The sequence below is a fragment of the Eucyclogobius newberryi genome, unplaced genomic scaffold, assembly GCF_026437365.1.
Source record: "Eucyclogobius newberryi isolate DKJ021-1_F unplaced genomic scaffold, fEucNew1.0.hap1 SCAF_13, whole genome shotgun sequence".
NCBI classification, from domain to species: domain Eukaryota; kingdom Metazoa; phylum Chordata; class Actinopteri; order Gobiiformes; family Gobiidae; genus Eucyclogobius; species Eucyclogobius newberryi.
In genome coordinates this window covers 5,363,352-5,381,247 of record NW_027315757.1, presented here as the reverse complement: position 1 = coordinate 5,381,247, position 17,896 = coordinate 5,363,352, and the positions used below count along the sequence as shown (strand labels likewise).

Genomic DNA, 17,896 nt, shown 5'->3' with positions numbered 1-17,896 from the left:
TTAGACCACGTTTATTATCTGAACAGGTTAAGAAATCGTTTATACATGAGTTTTATTCCTCATATGGGTTAGTTTTAAGATAGCTGTTACACTTTCTTTACTCCTTTTTTACTGATAAAAACTGACGTGGTTTGGATCTGGTTTAGTCCTAGAAGTAGCACACTTGGCCCCTGGTTATGAAAAGTTTAAAAAGCAGTGATTTAAAGCATGATTAGCGTTGTAGGCTCTCGTGTCTTACATTTGACAGACAGACTACAAGCTAACATTAACAACAGGCTATCACTCGCCCTTGACGTGCTTCTTATCTGCTCCTGTCGGCGACTCCTCACACACGAGCTGCATGCCGCTCCTAAAGTCATAAATAAGCCTACAGCGCCATCTTAGAAGTTAAATACTATGTCCCGTAAATAATGTCGGAGTCTTTCCTTTGCCCTGCCCTCCTAAACCCCACTGATAGCCGTGACAAGTGCGTGTTTTGGCTGTATTTTTGGGACAGAAGCACGGGGAGGTTTTCGTTTGTGGTTTGGAGCAGGAGAGGGAAAGATGGTTGCGGGGGCTCGCGCATGGGCTCGCGGGGGTCTCTGGCGCCGTCCTCCTGGTCTAAGGCGGGCTCTGGTGGCGGGAAAGGAGAGCTGCAGTCTAAACACGGGGGGGAAACACGGCCTCCGAGATCCACTGTTTGAGGGGGTTACAAGGATCAAAACGTGGAAATAATACACAAGAAATACCTTCAGAATTTTTTGGGGAAAAAAAAATATGTAAAAAAATAAAAAAATAATTGAAAACAATGCACATTTCTGAATGTATAGTGAATATATTCATTACAATAATTACATCGGCTGTACGTAAAAGGTGTTGCAGAATGGTCCAGAGTGTAGAATGAGCCATAATAATAATAATGATAATAGTAATAATAATATTAATATTAATTTTGGCAAGATAAAAAAAAAAAAAAAATAGTTATGAGGCGTGCATATTGTTATTATCAATGACTATAGGCTACATTAAATGCATTTAATAACAATAACCAACGAATTAATATTAGGGAAAAATTAAACCTGAACTTATAACAATGTATATTTGTATATAAATCAGAATTACTTTTGTTTGGAAATAATTTTCGTTAAAGACATGCAGCCAGCACAGGAAATATATCAAAAATATTGATCAGAAATAAACTTAAGAAGCAAATAAATAATAATATCGCAGTAGGAATAAGACACAAAGAATCCTGGTGATAATAAACTTACATTATAGATCAGGACGTGCGTAAAAGTATCAAAAATAGACCGTTCTCTTACAGTATTATCATAATTGTTTTTTATGTGATTTTTTTTTTTACAATTACCATTTTTATTTGTACCATTATTTATAGTATACTTTTTCAGTTAAGTTTATATTCTGTAAACATAGCCCCCCTAACCTTTGTGTTTGTAGGTTATCAGCTCGTAATACAAGGCCAAGACAAACAAGCGGCCGATAACTAATCTGGTGCACTGCAAACAATTTTCCAATAATAATAATAACACCGCCATGACGGGCCGTTTCCCTTTCATTCAACAAATGAAGGTTGTTTTAAGATGCAGACTGGATATGGGAGGACAAATACTGGGCACTGTCGCTTCTACACGAAACCGCCTCCAATAGCCAAACGTGGAAGTTTACATGTGTCTGCGGGAAAAGCTCGTTTCCCTCTTAACCCGGATTCCTAACAAACAAAAACAGCCCCTTGTTAGATCCTCTGCCGTGTTTGCCAGGTAAACAACAAAGCCCGTTTGCGCATAGGGGGCGCAGTGTGTATTGTGAAAAGAAGAACCGTGCGTAAAAAGCGTTCCACAGCCTTTTTCCATGCATCGCCGCCTTCACGCACATGCGCAGTGGAGCTACAGCGCCTCTCTCCCTCCTTCTCATCCTCCTCACGCTGACTGTCTGCTGACCTCTCGGTGACTCCTGCCTCGTGCATTATTCATGAGGCATGGCAGCGTGGTTCACCCCTATCAGTATGCAGAAGACATTAAGGGCTGGCAAATGTCCGTTTAAACGTCAGGCAATCACCGGGACACAAGCGGAGCGGGCTGGATGTGAACGAAATATAGCTCGGGCTGATTTTTTGGAAACACACTTCACCTCCACAATGACGTTTGCCACTAGACTGCAGAAAAACCGAGCTACAATGTTCAAATGGTGGAAATTATGAAGCAAATGTAGAAATTGTTGGCGTATCTGATGTTTATAAATTTACATGTACAATTAATTTGAAATGCATAGATCAAGAGTAGACCATGATATGTATAGCGTAAATGTATAAATAAATCTATAAAATGCCATGTATGCATCAAGGTTTGTTGTTCTAAGTGTGCGCAATGGCTTTGCTCATTCTCCACTTTTGTTTGCGTTGGGTTTAGACCATGTAACTGACCAAAAACGTGACTGCGTGGCACGTGGAAAGCCACAATGAGCTAAAAAAAAAAGAGTCGGTTGGCATGAGAGAAGAGGACGCACAGCAGTTAGGGATAGTTTTGGTGCTGTACGTGTGATGGGAACAGCCGAAGGGAGATGTGCATGTTCAGTAGTATCACATTTCTAAAGGCTGTTTGAAATGAAAGTTGGTTAGTTTCCAAAAGCCATCTTGTACAAGCTTCTTTGGTTTGACAAGAGAAACGTTGCATATAGTTCTTTGCAGGGTTTTTAAATTAGTCTTTAAATGCATTTTAAAAATACAGCGTGATGGGACTTATAGGTGCATGTGAAAATCAGATAACTGGAATAATCTAAGAAGATTATGATAATATTAAGATTTTTGGTGTGTGTGTGTGTTTTTATCAGTCACTCAGTGGTTATTTAACCTTTGTACTCAAAAGACAAAATGCAATGAAATTAATGAACAGTTCAATTTCAATTTTTGTCCTCATCGCATTATTTTCCTTTACAGGGACAAATAAGTCAGATAACTTAAAATCATATTACTACAAGACATTTCAATCTGAAATCAGATAGTGATCAGATGTGTGTATGTAAAACAGCCACATCTCTTAAATGAATCAACCCGGAAAAGCATGTTAATTTACAAAAGCTATTTAGCATATGATTTTGGTCCTGAACATTTTGACCTAATATCCCAACTTTGCCTGTTTCTGTTCCAAATGTTTACAGATTGATACAATCCGGAAACTTTGCAAATGGTTTTCAAACCAATGTTTACTGGAAACCAAACTATCCCTAACACTATTATTGCTCTTTTTCCTTCAGTGGAAGTCAGCAGTTCTGTCAATGCTTTGGGCACTTTTTGGTTGGTAAATGTGCAAAAAAGTTCACAAATGTTATGGCAATTTGATGTTGTGTTGAGGTATAAACTTAGTACAAGTGGTGGAAAGTAACAATGTACAAAAGTATCAAATAAGTATTGTAATTTATATTGAATAAGTTTGACTTAAACTTCTCTTCATTTATACTGCAGTTTTATCTGGATTTTTATAGTTTGCAACTGTTTGATTTGGCCGAGGGGAGTTATTTTGTAGCATGTTTATGGAGACATCTTGCCTGAAGGTTCTGAGTTCAAGTCCCGGCTTTGAACTAACAAAAACCTTTATCTAAATGCACTTAAAATTTATTTTTAAAAAATCAATTGCTTCTGACTAAAGCTAAATTTTTCACAATATCAATAGAATTGACTCTTAAGGTAAGGTTAAAATAGATTCCTTAGTAAACTATTTATGATGCATGAAGAAGCACTAATTATTTGTTTAAAAGCACTTAGACAATTACTGTCAATTGTAGATGGCTTTAAAATGTTAATAAGCCATTAACCAAAAACGGGCGTGTTTATAAATGATGTACATTAGGTTTCTATGAGCATGAAAAAGCTGCTTATAAAACAGTTTTCAATAAAAAAGTGATAGCTGCTCATAAGGGCTTATAAAGAAATAACTAGTACTTATAAACAAATTGTAAATATTTAACTAAGAAATCTTATTCTAAATCGAACCAAAATGAGTACAGTGTTGGAATTGGTTGGTACAGATGTGATATAGCTCGTTTTATGAATTTGAGCTGTTACACAATTTCATTCAAACTGTGAAAAACTGCTGTTGACTGGTTATTGTGTTTGTATGGAATGCACAATGCAGTACACACTACATTTCCCCACCAATGTCAAACTGAAAGTGCTTTTTGTTCTCATGGCCGGGTCACTCACCTCTCTACCTCTCATGCCCTGCCAACGCACCCACCAAACACAACAGAACACTCCCACTCGAAACAAAGCGCGCTCTCTCTCGGACACACACACCTAGCAATGCAAAGACTTACTCACCCACTCATCATCATCATCACCACCACCGCCAACAACAGCCAGGTTCAAAGGAGCAGAAACGAGCAGCGCGCACTCAGAGTGGTGCGCTCCGCCCTATAAGCCATGTGTACATAAACGGGAAACACATGACGCCCTGGTGCACAAAGGAGCCCACACAGTGCCTCCTCCGTGCGTCCTGTCACAACCTTCCAAGTTCTCCGGGACAGCGTGGTCTTTCTTTCACGCGCTTGTGTGTGCGGGCCATGCGCGTCCTCCTCCTGTATCATCGTTAAAAGGAGGAAGTAGATGAAAAATGAAAGGGGGGAGTTTTTCTTCTTCCTGTTTACTGGAGTCGAACTTCCTCGGGGCCCGGGGTGGCTGGTCCTGACATGACACACAGTTTACGCACCACGCGCACACGCAAAACAACGCAGGAAACTGGGCTCCGTGCAACGCTTAGATTAGACTTTTACGCACAATGTTACAGGGATTTGGCTCCATTTTGCCACGACAAACCAAAATGTGTAAACTTTCTTTAGGAGCGAGTTAAAACGGTTTCAAAATGATGCAATAACTACGTGATGTGAATGTCAAAGTGTTGATTTGGACGCATTAACCGCAAAAGTCCCTTGCACACTTTACACTTTAGCCTATATATTGACAATACATGAAGCAATGATGACTAATACGCTTAGGATGTCCAGATAGAGTGTCAGTTGATTGTATTATAAAATCACAGTCCTGATTACTCACATCAAATTTGGAAGTTTGAGTGTGATTTAAATGATCTTAAATGTATGTATGCAGATAATGGTTAAAACCGCAATCATTGTACTGTGATTAAATAAAGGAATGGCGTTACAACATAATGCACAGACGTATATGCCACTCGCTTTAAATTCAGATACACACACTTTCTTTGTTATTTAAACTACATTTGTAAAGTTGACTCTTGTCTGCACACAATGATCTTCTATAAACAAGCCCACATCCCGTTTTCTCTCTCTCTCCCTCTCTCTCGCTGTCTCTCTTTGGGTGTCTGCTGTGTAATTTATGACGACTCGCAGAAAACATTCTTGTGAAGCTGGTGAAAAATCATCGTAAAGGGCTAGGGCCAGCAACAGCAGCATCAGGAATCCCCAGCCTGAAAACGCATCGGCCTCACATGTTTAAAGTGGCCCTTAATAAATGAGAGTTTGAGGACGAGAGCAGCTCCGACCTCCTTCCTCTCCTTCCTCTCTCTTATTAGCAACGCGGACTGTGGATGAACTGTGCGTTCCCACTAAACGGGCCTCGTGTAAGTAAATACTGTGATGGGGGAAAGTTTACTCTCTGACACTCCGCAGAGCAGCCGGGGAAACTTAACACTACTTACGATGAGTGCGTGCACTTATTTTAAACAGTATACTTTAAGACCACTGCAGTTTGGAATACAGCAAAACTATAACACACGCATTCATCTTCACTGGATGAATGAGTCAAACAGCGTAAGATTCATCACCAAATGCAGGATCTCCTCAGGGTGCATGTTATACTATAAAATGACACAAAACACAACTGTAATTCAAATCGGCTGCGTTGTTCTTCCCTTTTGGTTGGACGTGTCGTTTTACTCACAGGGGATGCGTGTATAGCTTTCCTGGGAAACTTTCCATCTCCTCTCGATATCGCATAGTGAAATGGAAGTGCTTAAATGACAAACTGAAGCAATAAGAAGAACGCAGTCGCATCCCGTGAGTCAACGTTTGAGTATTCCATTTCTTTCATACTGTTTTAGTTCCAAATGCTGCCCTCTCTGTATTTAAATTAAGTTTCCGTTTGACACGTGGCCAGATTTTTTAAAATTCTGAATACAGGCTGAAAGGATTGCAAATTGATTATTCACAACTTATTGCTTATGAGGAAATTGTTAACAAATGTAGTAATTAAATATTTATTATCTGTACTGCCGACTCCAAACATGCCATGTGCTGAGAGAAGATGTTTAGGGGTCTGACAAAGAAAGAATTAGCCTCAGATGACACAGCAAACATGATTGTGATGAAAAAACAATTTTGTTATCCTGGTCCTATCTGGTATTCTCATGTTTGCAGGTTTTGAGCGTGCCAAACAACGACTCAATTAACTGAAAAAATAATCACACAAAAAAAATCCAATAGTAAAATAGTCATTGGTTGCAGACCTATTAAATGCATTAAAAATAACATTAAACATATCCGTAAAATAACATTAAATAAATACAATGCAATACAACAGGAAAATAATACCAAAAATGACTGCCCATATGGCCATCATGTGTCCAATTTCAAACAGTCAAACTTGCACAAACTTCACTTCAAAATTTAGACTAAAACCACGACCTAAAACTAAACCTATAAATCAAGACTAAGTGTGTGTCCATATTTGTCATTATTTGGTCGTAAATTGAGCCCATTTTAGTCATAATGTTGTCCTGTTCTTGTCGTTGTGTAATTTGGTTTACATTCGGGTTTAGTTCTGGTTAAATTCCAATTTTAGTGTGTGTGAACGCAGGTTAAAAAAGGACCAAACCAAGTCCACATCAGCACTAGCATGGGCTAAACTTTCAACCAAAAAACGCACCCTAAAACTTCAAACCACAAGAATATTCATTAGTTTGAACTAAAATACTTAATAAATACTTCTTGTTATATGTTAACGCAGTGGCCAAACATCAGGCCTGTGATAAGAGCCATAAAACAAGTCACAAGGACGCTCCTGACGGCGGGCCTTGGAACTGTACGTCTGCTGCTCCACGCCCTTCCTGCATGTTTGGATATCACAAAGGGGAAAAGAGGGGGGGACGGGGGACGTGCGCAGAGACTCACAAAAAAATCTACCCAAGGACGCGTGCCACAGATGCGTGCGTATTTGGTGCGGTCTTATCCATTAACAACTTGGCAAATGTTATCAGACACAGCAGCTACAAGTCCCAGTGCGGACGCGCGTGGAGGTCGTGCTTAAATGTGCCAAAACTGCGGCCTAGATCAATAGCAATAATAGAGCTACTAAGGCTGGAAAAATGGCTTCACTTTACAAAATGATAGCTTTATATTTATCAGGATGAGATCCGTGGGGAGATACAACATATCAGTTTCACACAACATAAACACGGAATGGATCAGCTCATTTGTGAAAACCACCATAGTAATATCACGTTTCAAAACAGAGCATGGCGGACATTTTTGGACAGGCTTTTGGAGTTTGAAGTCATTCCAGAACAATATCCAGACACCAAACAATTTAAAAATGCACTATTGTAGCTTTCAAAAATACAAAACAATGGTGTAAACGTCTTTTGGAAAGGTCTTTGAGGCTGCACAGGACAAAACCAAGGCTATATCTGGACTAAACAGGCTCTAAAACAGACTAATGGGAGACTAAACCAGGTCTAAACCAAGATAAATCAATTTATAAAATTAGGCTAAAGCTGGGTTCAGTTAGACTACACTGGGATTAAACTGTGATTACATTTGGAAATAAATTTGAATATGACCAGTAATAAAGTAGGATCGAATCAAGTCAACATCTGGACTGAACCTTAACCCAGAACTAAACCTTTTATAAACTTAATACGTTCACATTGAGACCACATCCAAGTTTGGATCAATCAAGAGCAAACCCAGTAGACATCTGGTTTAACCTAAACTAAAACGTATTCATGCAAGACTAAAACTAGGTCTAAATCGGCACAAAACCAGGACAAACCCTGTTCTAATTTACTACAACATATTTACTACAACAAAACCAGGACTAAACCTTGAACTAAAAAAAGGGAAAAAAATGTCTGAAATGTGCTCAATTTAGGAAATACCAAACAATGACAAACGTGAACGCAAACTTAGTCTTCTGTAAACCATACATTCAAGCTGAGACGCGTCTTTCTGCACAAAGCAGCGAGGTGCCCAGTGCGCCATTATGCACACGCACTATCGACTTGTGACACGCCAATCACAACCCCGCCCCTCGCCTTTCCTTTCCTCTCCTCGCCTCTCCGCGCGCACACAGTCCTTAAAACACACTTACTGTTTCTTATCTGCGCTTTCCAAGTCTCCCACGACACGCCGCGGAGCTCCCGGGCCGCGTAGAACCAGAGCCCGGCCGCGCACAAACAAAGCCTCAGTATTCTGAGTTGGAGTCCTCTCTTCTCTCCTCAGCATGCACGCTCTCCCACCCTTTCCTACTTCACTGACCCCTTTAGGATCCCTGCGTAGCCGTTAAACCGTCACTCGCTTTCTAGAATGTGAAATATATAGTACATTGTCAACTCCCCAAAACCATAAAACGAACTTTATGGACCCCACGTGACCAGAGGCGAGCCAGTGAGAGGTATCAGTCTGAGGCCAGGCCGGAGCTTTTACGAGCCGACTTGGACATAAAAACTATCATCCGTTTGACGCGTAAATGTCAAAGAAGCCGGCTGCTTTTTATAGTTTGGCCCAAAGCAGACAGGGCTTTGCTTTTGAAAATATATATCTGCACACGTACATACACACACAGACAGAAGGAGGAAGGCAGTGGGCAGCAGGTAGGGCGCGGGCAGAAGAGCCACTTGCCCCCGGTTCAACCCGAGCACAGACGCCGGACGCGCAGACGCAAAGACAGGCAGCAGCAGCCGGTGAGTGGAAAAGTTCACTTGCTTGTTTACCAGCTGGGAGAAGGTATAACCTAATTTGGCCGGGAGTGGCATCCGTCAGGGCGGAAAAGCCAGGCAGTTTAGAGAAAAGTGAGCAATTTGTCCAAAGAGAGAGCGCGCACTTTGTTCAGTTGTCGCTGTGGTCACGTGGATATCATGGCCTGCTGTGCCCACTGCAGTAAAGACTCCTTTTTGGAGTTTGTAAGGTCGAGATGTTTGTGGTGATGCGCTGGGTTCACTTCCTGGCCTGGGGCAAACGAGACAGGCCCCAGAGCTAAAGTTTTAATATTTTAGAACTTGGAAGTTTCTTGAATTGTGACTCTTTTTGAGTGTTAAATAACTATTCGAAGAGATAGAATTATATATACTTTTTTATCATACAAAAACATGATTTGAACTCTTAGTGGAAGAGGAAAGTGCACAAGATTTACACTGCTGTCATTTAGGTTAAACTGGGCTGTGGAGTTTGAAGTGAGTTTAAATGACTTAATTTGGACAAAATGGTCAACAATATTGAAACAGAGCCAAGTTTGATTACTCCTGATCCTAAACAACTGATATTGGCATTGATAATTCCATATTGGTCAATCTCTTCTATTCAAATATGTCAAGAGTTACAGCAAGATGTGTGTCTTCATTGTATCATGATGGAAAAACTAAGGTTGGCTGATATTGACAAAATTGCGATATTGTTTGAGTACCGATTACAATATTTATTTGTATTATGCTAACCCAACAGCAATCTGATAAAACATGTCCTGTGTTTAAATATATTAGTTTAGATTTACTTATCAAACAAATTTGAAATGTTTGTCAAATGAATTCTGAGTGCAAAAACATCGTGTTATTCCCTAATTCTATTTATATTTTTAATCAGCTGTTTTAGCTTGAGATCCACTTGATATTTCAATTTACATCAAATTGAATACATTTTCAATGCATTTTTGTAGTGCCCAAAATCGCAAAAGCAGCTTCCTTGATGGGATGTGCATTCATGATATTATTTAAAATTCCATATCACGAGGACCTTGTGTGGAAACTTGTGACTTCAAGCTCCTTTAAATTAAACCACCACTGATATACCACCATTCTTCATTCATCCAACCAACAGAACACGGAAATCAACAAGTAATATCATGCCATTGTCCCAAGGAGTTGTACCTCATGCCATTTCAAAACTGATGAAAAGCAGAACGTTCATAAAGTGGTGCAGTTACGATTCAGAGGAAAATTCTGACTTTTCTGCTGTTCACATTTCACAGCGCAGTGGGCCACATTGTCCCTTACGTCTTACTCTGGTCGAGTTGATTAGTTTGGCATTGCTTGGCAGCTGGCGGCTCGTGCCATCCCACTCAACTCATTTGCATATGAAGAGCTGAAAGTACAATTGCATCGATTTGTCTTGTAAACCAAAAAATTAACTCGCCAAATGCACTTAAACCTGATGATTTCAACGTTTTGGGGGGATCAATTTGGGCACAATTCAAACAAAAGCTGTACACGTGTTGTTTTCTTCTTTTTTTTTTTGCACGTTGCAGTTTGATTTTTATTTTTTATTATACTCCAAGATACAAACAAATTACAAAAAGCTTATTGGCAGAGAGTTTTACAGACCTTTCAGGACCGTAGCCATTTTGTTTTGACGCACACACGTACACGCACACTTACACGTTTGTCTTTGAGGGACACTACTGGCTTTTCCATTCATTTCCTGGAGATTTACTTCGCTGACCACAACAAGGCAAAGATGAAATGACCTGCGCGTAATATTTATCCGCGTAAACAGATGGGTATCTAAAAAAGCCACACGCACACGTACACATAACCGCTGCCAATCACACTGAAATGACCATATATATTTATATACATAACTTTTTTGTAAATCCAATACTTACAATACCAATAATATGCAATTGCACTTGATGCATATATATTTACAAGGTTGGGAAATGGAACTAACGCCGACTTCACTTCAAAAAGCAGACGTTTTAAATGACATGGATGGAAAACAATGAAAAAAATGGACACAGGAATAATATACGCATGATATTAGTGCTGAATAACTTATGACAAGTTCATATTAAGAGCTCACATGCGAGGAAAAGCGCTGCCAAATACGAAACAACATATATAACATAAACGACAGGTAGGTAAAAGTTATAGGTAGTATTTTTGGACATCAAATAAGACAAGAACATACGAGAACACTACGGTTTTTGTTTGCTTTTCTGTACCACATTTGAAACAACTTGCCACATAAGACGACTAAACACATGCCAAACATTGAAAGTGCTGCTGTACAGTCCACGAAGGAACATTTTGGAATCTCTGCGCGCGAAAAAGTTCATATTCTTCATTATATTTTGTGTTGAATGTGTCTTCAAGTTTCCCTTTGAGTTCCCTGTTCAGTCTGTGTCCTGCCTCCACTGAAATGGACGGATGTTTTGTCGAGATTTGGTCTTTCTTTATGTTTCATTTTTTCACGGTTGGAATGCGCTGGTGCCGGTGCCCAGGCTCATGCTTTTCAGTTTGTTATCCTTCTTCCACTTCATGCGCCGGTTTTGGAACCAGATTTTGATTTGGCGCTCCGTGAGGCAGAGGGCGTGCGCGATCTCGATCCTCCGTCTCCGCGTCAGGTACCGGTTGAAGTGGAATTCCTTCTCCAGCTCGAGCGTCTGGTAGCGTGTGTAGGCCGTGCGCGCTCGCTTGCCGTCCGGTCCCGTCATATCTGAGGATTTAAGTGGGTATAGTCACTGCATGGCACACTTTTACGCACAGGGAAGAGACGTGATCTGCCTGGACCAAGACTTACAAATAACAGATGTGGATGAATGATTTTACTTCAATATTTTTGGTTTAGTACAAATGGTAAAACACTGTAGTAGCATAAAAGAGTTAGGTTAGTAAAGTTGGCAAGCCAAATTAATCTTCAATGTGTTAAGTGTAAGTACAGTTGTTATGGGCCAATTAAAATCCGTGTGTAAAAAGGGGTACTATACGACCTAAAATAGTGACTAAAACCTGTTTGTAGACCACACAAAAAATCTAAGGGTGGTGAAGTTGGCACACCAAAATAAGCTCCACATAACGTTAAATAATATCAGGAGTGAATGTTAAGTTTTATGGCTGGCCAATAAGAATCCAAGGCTAAAAGTGACCGCTTCTGTGACAGTGTTTTTAAAAAGTGTTACCACAAATGCTTCAGAGGTCTGAATAATGAAAATTAAAAACTCCAAACAATACACTATGAAAAACAGTAGTGAGATATTATTTGATAAACGTATTATTTGGATGTGAAAGTTACTGTCGTTATTTCTGCCCAATTACAATCCGTGATAGGAGATACGACCTAAAAAACTAAAATTTGCATATTTTAACCTGTAGATCATTTAAATGTTAGACACAGACAGAATTTACAGAATGTGTTTTTTTAATGTGACACCATAAATGGCTAAACTATCGTGTCATAATCAAATGATAATAATAAAGAGCAAACATTGTACACTACAACTGATACAGTTGTTATGTCTAAACAATTAGAATCTGTGCGTAAAAGAGAGCACTATAAGACCTAAAATATTTATATTTAATATTTATAAAACATTTTCAGATTTGAAGTGAGAATTTAAATGTGGATAGACGCAATTGTCAATATTTTTTTAAATGTTTCACCACACAATGCAAAAAATATCACGTCACGAATAATACGACGTATATAAACGACACTAATATTGATGAAATACAGTACTGACATATTATTTGATAAACTTTTAGAGGGTATCTTTCTATTACGCAAACACATTTCCGAAATGGACAAATCATCCGAGCTGTTTTGCAAGCTCACAAAGCTGCTTCCAAACCAATCCCAAACAGTCGTCCACAGGTGTTCCTGCTTTTCAGCCGCGCCTGCAAACTCTGGCCTCACATCCAAGCTCTCCTAAGTGAACCAACGTGCGTAAAAGCGTCACCCATAAGCTCGAATGACGTTTTATTCTCGCCTTTGTTGCTTTTTATTTGTCACATTGGCGTTTCTTCTCACCCCCCCTACACCCCAGTGCCCTCGCTTCTCCCCTCGCACTTTTATGGCGCGTCCTCTGCTTCACCTCGCTAATAAAGTTCCCACACGTAATAAAGCTGCAGTTTTCAAAGAGGCCAGCCTTTGCTTCTTTCTCTCTTTGCTTTCTTCTCTTCGCACCCGGCTGTGTCTGCTGCTTCTTCTCCCCCGCCTGTGAGGCTGCTTTGCCTGGGCTGCCCCTTCCTTCTCTCCCATACTCCCTTCTTCTGACAGATTTACGACGCTTTGCTCGGAATTTGCTAAAATAATAATGAAAAATCGTAAAAACGAGACGGGAACGCTCGTTGGCTTTTGGCACTGATTAAGCCCCGCGTGTCAGCAACTCACCACCGCGCTCCAGTCGTCTTTATACGCGTTTGGTGTGCTGTAAATTCCCAAATATTAGCGTAGTTTCAAATAAAATTGGGTGCACTTTTGCTGAAACGCATCGGCAGCTTTGCTACAGGGAAGACGCACGCACAAGCGTTGAACTGATTTGGTTTATGGTCAGCATAATTTGCGTCATAAATAAAATCCTTACTGACTTGTAACAGCCTGTTAATAACAAGAGGACAACAACGGAGCAGTGTGTACCATGGTTTATGTGCAGTTTTCTCATCCAGGGGAAAATCTGTGGCGAGTGCGCGTCGTTGCCCGCCGATCCCGCTCCTGACCCCACTGCTGCGGCTGCGTCATGCTTGTGCCCGCTCCTGCCTCGTGAAAGGTTGCCATGCTGCTGCTGCTGCTGCTGTTGCTGCTGCTGCTGCTGAAGTTCCAAGTCCACCACCACGTCCGGACTGGCGTCATCCAGCTCGGTGAAGCAGCGTTTACCCCCAGAGGAGACGTTAACTGAGCCGACACTGACCTCCTGCTTGGACGGAGAGATCGCCTTGGTGTCTCCTCCTCCGGTGCTGCCACTGCCGCTGCTGTTACCACCGGGGGAGAGCAGTGAAGTATCCGCCAGGGAGCACGAGCTTTGCCCCTGTCTGTAAACTCTTTCTGGAAAACCCAGCACAGCTCCAAAGTGCGCACCGCCGGTTCCTCCACCACTACTGTTGCTGCTGCTGCTGCTGCTGCTGCTGCTGCTGCTGCTTTGTGTCACCGGCGTTCCACCTCCTCCTCCGCCGCCGCCTCCACCAACACCTCCTCGGTTTGAGCTCACCGTCAGATCCATGCCATTGTAGCCGTACGCGCCGTAGGAGCCCGTGGCATGGTGCATGGTGTCCCTGTACGTCGCTGTTCCGCCGTTCATCGCTCCACCGCCGCCGCCGCCGCTGGAACTTCCATAATTTAGGAGCTGATAGGAGTCACCGGGGCCATTTGGGTATCGCCCCGAGAACGAGTTTACAAAGTACGAGCTCATTTAGGTTGTTTTTTAGAGAGAGCCTTCTTTAACAGTTGCGTATTATTATTAAGGCCCCGCGCGCTTTGATTTGTTATATTTCTCTCTTGGTCGTTACAACGCGGGCACTTTCGACGATTTATGATGTATTAGTGAATTATGGCGTTGCACTGTAGTTCGTTTTTAGCTATGTATGTGTGCCGCCCGTCCAAATATGGGGGTGGGGAGGGGGAGGGGGGAGGAGAGGGGGAGGAAGCAGAGAGAGAGAGAGAGAGAGAGAGAGAGAGAGAGAGAGAGAGAGAGCAGCAGAAAGGGAGGGGGAGGTCACGTGCTTTTGTTGACCAGTCGTAAATTGTGGCTGCTCGATGACTTCTGGAGAGGTAATTCATGCTCTGGGGTTGCTAATGATGTGGGAGGGAGGTGGAGGAGGGGGGAGAAGGGGGAGGATCCTGTTGCTTCCAGAGGTGTCCGTCCCCGGGTGAGCTCAGAGCGCCACCTGCTGATGAGGAAATATATTGCACTCGCACGAAGGAAGGAAGGATGGAAGGAGAAAAGGTTCCCTCCTCCCGTGTGTGCGTCCGGGGCGTGCGTCATGGTCCCTGCGTGTGGCCCGTGCGCTGACCTTTTTTGTTTGTTGTTATTAGCGAAGTTGGAAATGAGGAAGCGGGGCATAAAGCAAAAGTTGTTTCATAAAAGTCAAAAGAAGAAAGCAAATAACAAAAGTGAGTAATGTTTCATCATAAGAATGTTACTAAAACTGATTGGAAAGTTGTGTTTTATTGTAAAAGTACTTAAGTCACTTTGAGTGGTGTAAAATGTTTTATAAAATAAAATGTGTTTTTTATAATTCCTTGATAAAATATTAATAGAGACATTACAATAAAGTAATTAAAAAAGTTTGTAACTTATCAGAATCAGAATAATGTATTAATTTCCAAACAACACTAGAACTTAATATAATAATAATAATTTGAATTTCTTGTCATATTATGATCAATCTTTTTTATGAACTTAAGGAAATAAAATAAATATTAGTTAGAAATAGTGCACTGTATAATAAGTTAACCTTAAATAATCAAGCATAAACAAAGACTTTCATAATAAGAAGATGAAGAATATATTAAGAATAAGTCAGATTTAGTAATGAAGGGGTTCAGCGTTCAGTATGTATTAAGTGCTTGTTCATTTTTTATTAATTTAGTTTGATTAAGTAGTTATTATAAGGTGGTATCAAAAGCATATATTATCATTTGTATCCATTTTCCAATTGTATTATTTAGTGAAAAACATGGAAAATCCAATTGACAGCTATGAATTCTTTTATTGTGGGGAAAAAAATAAGTAATGCCACAGTTTTACACATAATTGATTACACATATGAATGTGGTCTGGAGGACTAATACACATTTAATAGTTTGGCTGTGGAGTTGTGGCTCAGATCCATTTGAAGATGAACTGCTACAGGCCTCAGCTACATTAACTAAATGAAGTACTTAACATATAAAGCGCCAAATATCACCCACCACCAAGAAAGTCTCTTACATTATTTTAGGAAAAATCCAACAAGGAAATGCCTTTGTTATTATTTTGGTGCATATTTGTTAATCTTGTTGCTTTGGAATGTTAATTGTCAAATAGTTTGATCACATACTTCTATGGATGTAAAGAGCAAATCATAAACAACATAAATAAAAATCAAATAACCATGACTAGTCATATTTCTATTGTACATTTAGACTTGTATTTAAAACCAAATAAAAGTTGAAACATGGTGACTGAAGGCTATTTATTGATTAAAATCAGATATTATGTATTATTTTTTGACATTTTGATTTAGTAATGCCACTTTCTTTGTTACAGAATGTATTATGTGTTTTGTACTGGTTTGGTCCAGGTTTGATCCCAGTTTAATGTTGATTTGTTACTGTTTTAAACCTGGAGCCCTGGCTTTGTCTATGCTAAGCTGAACGCACCAGTCTGCCAGAGAACAATTCAAATGAAAAAAATATGACCATAGGATTATTTTTCTATATCCGACTAGTCAGGAATCTGATATTCGTCAAAACCCTAAATATTGACATTGCAATCATCTTGGTTTCATGTTAACAGACCCAGATATTAACCATATACCATGTGCCAAACATCTGCGTTTTGAATCACATACAACGCAAATCCAACCATATAAACCTGCTCCTCATCTCAATGTTAAACTCTTTTCTGCCATCACAAGAACGCAACACTATATCCCCAGCTCCTGTGCGTCCATGCCTTGCAGCCGTGCACTCCCACCACACACGCACAGGACGAGGAATGCTTTAACCCGATCTGCTGCTGCACACAGAACACCTCTGATTTATGATTTGTTGATGCCCGACGTTTTTGGGGGGGATGCATTACAGCCCGGGTGCCTACTGTTTGCCCTGGGCCTCAACACGCAATCAGCAGCGCATGTTTCACCTGGAGCAGGCACAGAGGCAGCAGGCACAAAAGGCCCGGGTCGCGGAGCAAATGAAAAATTCCACATTTGCGTGTAAAATGATACGGATGAATGCTGCTCTCCTTCTCCCTCTCTCTCCCCGGGAGGTTTGGCCTTGGATGTGGATGTGGCCAAGAATTCTGATCTCCAGTGTGTCCGGGCTCGTTGCAGACACTCAGCCCAGTTGAGTGTCGCCAGCAGTTGGAATGGAGATCAGTGATATTTCACAATGGGCAGGGTTACAGAGCAGCTCTCCACAGGGGGGCATAGAGGGAGCCATGTTCTGACCAGCTGCACTGCAAAAGCAATGTCTTCAAGAGCCATATGAAGGGGTTTCTATTGTTACTGTGCTACTAGCTCTTTCTAACATCCAGCGTGTTCATATTTTCCAGTATTATTAAAAAATACATATCAACATTTCAATAGTTGATTAACAGTTAAACAATCCATGGTTCAAAGTTAGATAAATGTATGAAATACTAGAACTAAACTGGTACCAAAATCTCAACTTATTCTAAACAAGATCTGCAATAAACTAGAGCAAGAATGGAACCAAATCAAGGACTCAACCCGGGACAAACCAGGACCAAACTGGAACAACACCCAACAGCCTTAAAGTAAAATTATCCATTATCTTCATCTAATCTTCATCTAATTATACTCCATCAGCTTCAGAATATTAATAACCTCAATTCAAAACATGGCGTATTGAACAAGTCTCGATGTTCAAGTGAAGACGAATATTGTGATTAGGCCATGCAGGAGCGGCCCCTGCACGCTGGACAGGTGCAGACAGGAGCGGCCCCTGCAAACTGGACTAGAGTGGCCCCTGCACACTGGACAGGTGTAGACAGGAGCGGCCCCTGTACACTGGACAGGTGCAGACAGGAGCGGCCCCTGCAAACTGGACTAGAGTGGCCCCTGCATACTAGACAGGCGCAGAACGGCCCCTTCACACTGGACAGGCGCAGACAGGAGCGGCCCCTGGCTGACTCAGTTGGCACAGCCCTTGTTAAAAATAGCCATCCACACTGACCCGAAGTTCATTCATGTCTCAGGCTCAGTCTCTCGTCTGGCAC

The 17,896-nt window shown here is 41.0% G+C and overlaps 2 protein-coding genes across 3 annotated transcripts in view; both read right to left on the bottom strand.

Annotated features, from left to right (window-relative positions):
* hoxb3a (homeobox B3a) overlaps positions 1-8,588 on the bottom strand; it is an 83,269-nt gene extending 74,681 nt beyond the window's left edge. Inside the window, exon 1 of one of the 2 annotated variants that reach the window (XM_072442381.1) lies at positions 8,336-8,588. The gene's annotated coding sequence lies outside the window, so the exon portion shown is untranslated. Of the gene's footprint in view, positions 1-4,312; positions 4,509-8,335 lie in introns of those variants that run through there. The other variant, XM_072442379.1, reaches the window with a different exon arrangement.
* Positions 8,589-10,780: 2,192 nt separating this feature from the next.
* On the bottom strand, positions 10,781-14,543 carry hoxb5a (homeobox B5a). Its single transcript, XM_072442386.1, has 2 exons — positions 13,594-14,543; positions 10,781-11,673 (listed from the first exon to the last, which is right to left on the bottom strand). The coding sequence occupies exons 1-2, from the start codon at positions 14,360-14,362 to the stop codon at positions 11,426-11,428; spliced, it is 1,017 nt and encodes a 338-aa protein (XP_072298487.1). The 5' UTR covers positions 14,363-14,543; the 3' UTR covers positions 10,781-11,425.
* Positions 14,544-17,896: the final 3,353 nt, after the last annotated feature.